This window comes from Odontomachus brunneus, unplaced genomic scaffold (genome assembly GCF_010583005.1).
Source record: "Odontomachus brunneus isolate Ranch 3 - 2012 unplaced genomic scaffold, Obru_v1 Obru_scaffold_094, whole genome shotgun sequence".
NCBI classification, from domain to species: Eukaryota; Metazoa; Arthropoda; class Insecta; order Hymenoptera; family Formicidae; genus Odontomachus; species Odontomachus brunneus.
The window spans coordinates 1,125,590-1,130,389 of NW_022639544.1; the positions used below are offsets into that span (position 1 = coordinate 1,125,590).

Below are 4,800 nucleotides of genomic sequence, written 5' to 3' on the forward strand. Positions count from 1 at the left end.
CTGCGACTATTTCCTGTTTCCAAACCTGAAGAAATGGCTGGGTGGTAAGAGATTTGGGTCGAATGAAGAGGTCATCACCGAAACAAACGCCTATTTTGAGGGCCTTGAGAAAACCTATTATTTGGAAGGAATAAAAAAATTGGAAAAACGGTGGACTAAATGTATCGAGCTAAAAGAAAATTATGTTGAAAAATAAAACGCTTATTTGCCGAAAAAAATATCTTTTATTCAAAAAGTCACTGACTTATCAAACAGCCCTCGTAAAAAACCTATTATTTAAAAAAAAATGTTAAATATATTTAAATTAATTATTTTGTCTCAGCTAATGAGAGCAGAGGAAGCGGCAGTCGAAAGAAAGATGTCTTCGGCCGACGCGCGACCGTGATACACGCGAATCGCGACTCGCTGCGTCCCTCTGTCTATAGCTACAAGACACAGCGAGGTTTGATACACTAACACATGACATATCTGTGTGCTAAATCGACGCCGAAACGTGTCGTTGCTTCAGCTGCATGTGTATGTAGAGGTGAAACAACGAAGCGGCAACACACTCTTAGATTCGGTGTCGATTTGGCACACGGATATGTCATGCACATATGTAGTGTATGAAGCCTTGCTATGTCTCATAGCTATGGGCGGACGAATGTAGAGAGTTATGATTCGCGTGTGTCAGTCGCGCGCCGACCGAAGACATTTTTCTTTCGGTTACCGCTTCCTTTGCTCTCATTACCTGAGACAAAATAATTTCTCGAAAACTATCACGAATATCGCAAAACGACACAGGTCTTTCTTGGTCACCTCAATCCATTCTACGTTCTCACAAAATGTGATCATGGAGGTCTGAGACACTGTCCCACACAACAGAGAGAAATTTGTGGAATATCCCAAAGATATCCTGCCGGGATATTGCAATATCCTATAGATATCTTATAGAAGTCATGGATATGTGAGGGATATTACTAGGATATACTAATGTCCGCAGCTACGAACACGTATAGATATCGCATATTGTAGTGAAATATATTTGTGTGATATCCCTGGGATCTCTGATTACACAGCTCCACCAAAAAAAAATCGCCGGCACCCGAGACGAGAATAGGTGTCCTATATGTTTTTGGGGTCGCTGATCACGAATCTGCACTCAGAATTGCCGTATCGCATCAAAATTTTGAATAAATCGCAAAAAATCGTTCATAGGTTCATCGGTTTGGGGTTTATGGATTTGAGGTTTGGGATTTATAGGTTTGGAGTTTATGGATTTGGGGTTTCTCTCCTGACTGCCTGCCCACCTGGTCACCTGCCAGCCTGTCTGTCTGCCTTCCCACCCACCGCCTGCTCGCCTGACTGTCTGTGTGCCTGCTTGCCCAAGGGGACTCACGCTAATCTAGCACCCCGAATCGTGAGAGGCGAGGGGACTCACGCTAATCTACGCCAAGTTGTACAAGTATGTATTTGTGAAATGGATCTAGCGTTACCCATCTTAAACCACGTGGAGGTACCATTTCTTTTAAGACTTACCCGAAATGTTCGGGGGCGCCTACGCCAGGTTATATAAGTATATATTTTTATTATTCTTTTTTGTAAAATCGAGTTATCTTCTTTTCAAATGATCTTCTAACGCCTTTTCTTTTATGTTCATTTATAGTATCACGATCCAAGCTCCAGCAGTAATCTGACATCATACGTTCGTTCCATACTCCCTGGTAACGCTGCTCCATGGTTTTCATATCTTGGTGGAACCTCTCACCCTGTTCTTCGCTTACATCTCCAAGATTCTTGGGAAAAAAATCGAGATGCGAATGTAGGAAATGTAATTTCAAATTCATTAAAGCTCCAATCTTTTCATAGTTCTTTACTAAATCTCCTACAATTTCTTTAAAGTTTGGATCTTTTACATTTCCTAGAAACTTTGTAACTACTGCTCTAAAGCTTTCCCATGCAACATTTTCTTCAGCAGACATGTGTTTTTGAAACTGTTGGTCTTTTAGTAAGGATCTAATCTGTGGCCCATCAAAGACACCTTCTTTTATTTTTGATTCAGAAAGTTTTGGAAATTTCACAGCAAGATATGTAAATGCATTACTTTCACGGCTTTTGAGCGCTTTAACAAATTGTTTTATCAGTCCTAATTTGATGTGTAATGGGGGTAGTAAGATCTTCGACGGTTCAACTAAAGTATCGTGTATTATATTTTTTGAACCAGGTACCAATGCTAATCGAGATGGCCAAACTGCTTGCCTATAATGTTTGTCGCGAGCTCTGCTATCCCATTCACACAAAAAACAGGAAAATTTAGTAAAACCACTCTGTTGACCTAAAAGTATTGTTATGATTTTTAAATCACCACATAATTGCCATTTGTGTTTTTCATACTCTAATTTTTGTAAAATAAACTTTAAAATTTCATACTCTTCCTTCAAAACAACCGAATGTGCTATAGGGATAGGAGCATAAAGATTACCGTTATGTAAGAGTACTGCTTTAAAACTTTTACAAGAAGAATCAAGAAACAGTCTCCAGTCAGCTGCTACGTAACGAATGCTACTGTTAAAAGCATTTATCAATCCTTCAACGTTATTGCAGTAAACCAGAGCATTTGCAGTAGAAAAGAATTTTCTAAAATGTTTATCTCTATTACGATAAAATGATATCTTGGTTTTTGGAGCCAAAACATGTTTTTCTTTCAACCTAGAAGCTAGAATTTCAGAGTTTTCCTTAGACAATCCTAAGTCTCGCACTAAATCGCTTAGCTCATGTTGAGTAAAACAGGAATTTGTTGTTGTATTTTCATCAGAATGGTTAGGTTCATCAGAATCATTACCTTCATCAGAATCATTACGTTCATCCTGTTCACATGTTTGATCAACTGAATCGTTAAGGTCTACATTATCTGATGAACCTTTATTAACAGAAACGTTCAATGTAACTGCAGGTGTTACTGATGATACATTAGGATATTGTATATAGTTTTTTTGAATGTTAGTGTACCTGTTTGTTTCTGTTAAACAGAAATAGCAATCTGCATCGTGATTTTCAGGTTCGTGCCAAATCGTGGGAGTAGAAAAACGTTGTCGTTTACCTTTGTGAAGAGAAGCAGCGCATGAAGAGCATACCCTATTTGGCGTCCAAGCATTGTTTGTATCTTCAGCAAATATGCCATAGCAAAAATGGTACTTTCTTTTCAAAGTGTCTGTTAAAGCTTTACCATTTTTGAAAATATAAATTCCACAAACAAAACAAAAAGAATTGGGACTTATTTTACAACTAGACATTTTTTAATATCTACTTTTAATTAAATTTTTTTCATAAAAATAAAACACACAGAAACTAATTTTGTATTTTTTTGTATTTGTTAGTTTTGTATTTGTTGTATATCTAATGAAAATGAGAAAATAGATAAACTAGATAAAAATAGATATATATCAAACCCATAAGCACAACTCCACAATCCAAAATTTATGCACTTCAAACTTATAAACCTCAAACTCATAAACCCTAAGCCTGTAAATCCTGAACTGATAAAACCCAAACCTATAGAACTTAAACTCATAAACCTCAAACCTATAGAACTTAAATCTGTAAATCTTAAACCCATAAACCCTAAACCGATTGAACCCAAATAAACCGGGTAATGGTGCCAAGAGTAGCAGTTAATGGAATCTACTCACTGCTATATTGAAGAAGAAGAAAAAGATTAATCCCAAACCTGTAGACCTAAAACACATTAATCTCAATTCTCGCCATAGGGTTATGTAAAAAAACTATTACTTTTATTTTACAATTTCAACCTTATTTATCTCTAAACCTATCCATGAAAAACCTTACTTCACAAATTATAAACTTCAAATAACAGAAGTAAAAAAAAATTTATGCAAAAAAACCAATCACATGAAGCAAACTAACTTTGAAGATTTAAACATAAAAATGCATTCTTTAGTAAATGTAAATTTATATGGTTTTTCATGGATAGGTTTAGAGATAAATAAGGTTGAAATTGTAAAATAAAAGTAATAGTTTTTTTACATAACCCTATGGCGAGAATTGAGATTAATGTGTTTTAGGTCTACAGGTTTGGGATTAATCTTTTTCTTCTTCTTCAATATAGCAGTGAGTAGATTCCATTAACTGCTACTCTTGGCACCATTACCCGGTTTATTTGGGTTCAATCGGTTTAGGGTTTATGGGTTTAAGATTTACAGATTTAAGTTCTATAGGTTTGAGGTTTATGAGTTTAAGTTCTATAGGTTTGGGTTTTATCAGTTCAGGATTTACAGGCTTAGGGTTTATGAGTTTGAGGTTTATAAGTTTGAAGTGCATAAATTTTGGATTGTGGAGTTGTGCTTATGGGTTTGATATATATCTATTTTTATCTAGTTTATCTATTTTCTCATTTTCATTAGATATACAACAAATACAAAACTAACAAATACAAAAAAATACAAAATTAGTTTCTGTGTGTTTTATTTTTATGAAAAAAATTTAATTAAAAGTAGATATTAAAAAATGTCTAGTTGTAAAATAAGTCCCAATTCTTTTTGTTTTGTTTGTGGAATTTATATTTTCAAAAATGGTAAAGCTTTAACAGACACTTTGAAAAGAAAGTACCATTTTTGCTATGGCATATTTGCTGAAGATACAAACAATGCTTGGACGCCAAATAGGGTATGCTCTTCATGCGCTGCTTCTCTTCACAAAGGTAAACGACAACGTTTTTCTACTCCCACGATTTGGCACGAACCTGAAAATCACGATGCAGGTTGCTATTTCTGTTTAACAGAAACAAACAGGTACACTAACATT

General features: G+C 35.4%; 2 protein-coding genes across 2 annotated transcripts in view; one reads left to right on the forward strand and one right to left on the reverse strand.

The window, feature by feature from the left end:
- LOC116848377 (plancitoxin-1) overlaps positions 1 to 4,800 on the forward strand; it is a 476,759-nt gene that overhangs the window by 252,623 nt on the left and 219,336 nt on the right. The gene's annotated exons all lie outside the window — the stretch shown is intronic.
- LOC116848376 lies at positions 1,264 to 3,807 on the reverse strand. The gene has a single exon (XM_032824379.1). It carries the CDS (start codon positions 3,270 to 3,272, stop codon positions 1,569 to 1,571), a length of 1,704 nt encoding a protein of 567 aa, XP_032680270.1. The 5' UTR covers positions 3,273 to 3,807; the 3' UTR covers positions 1,264 to 1,568.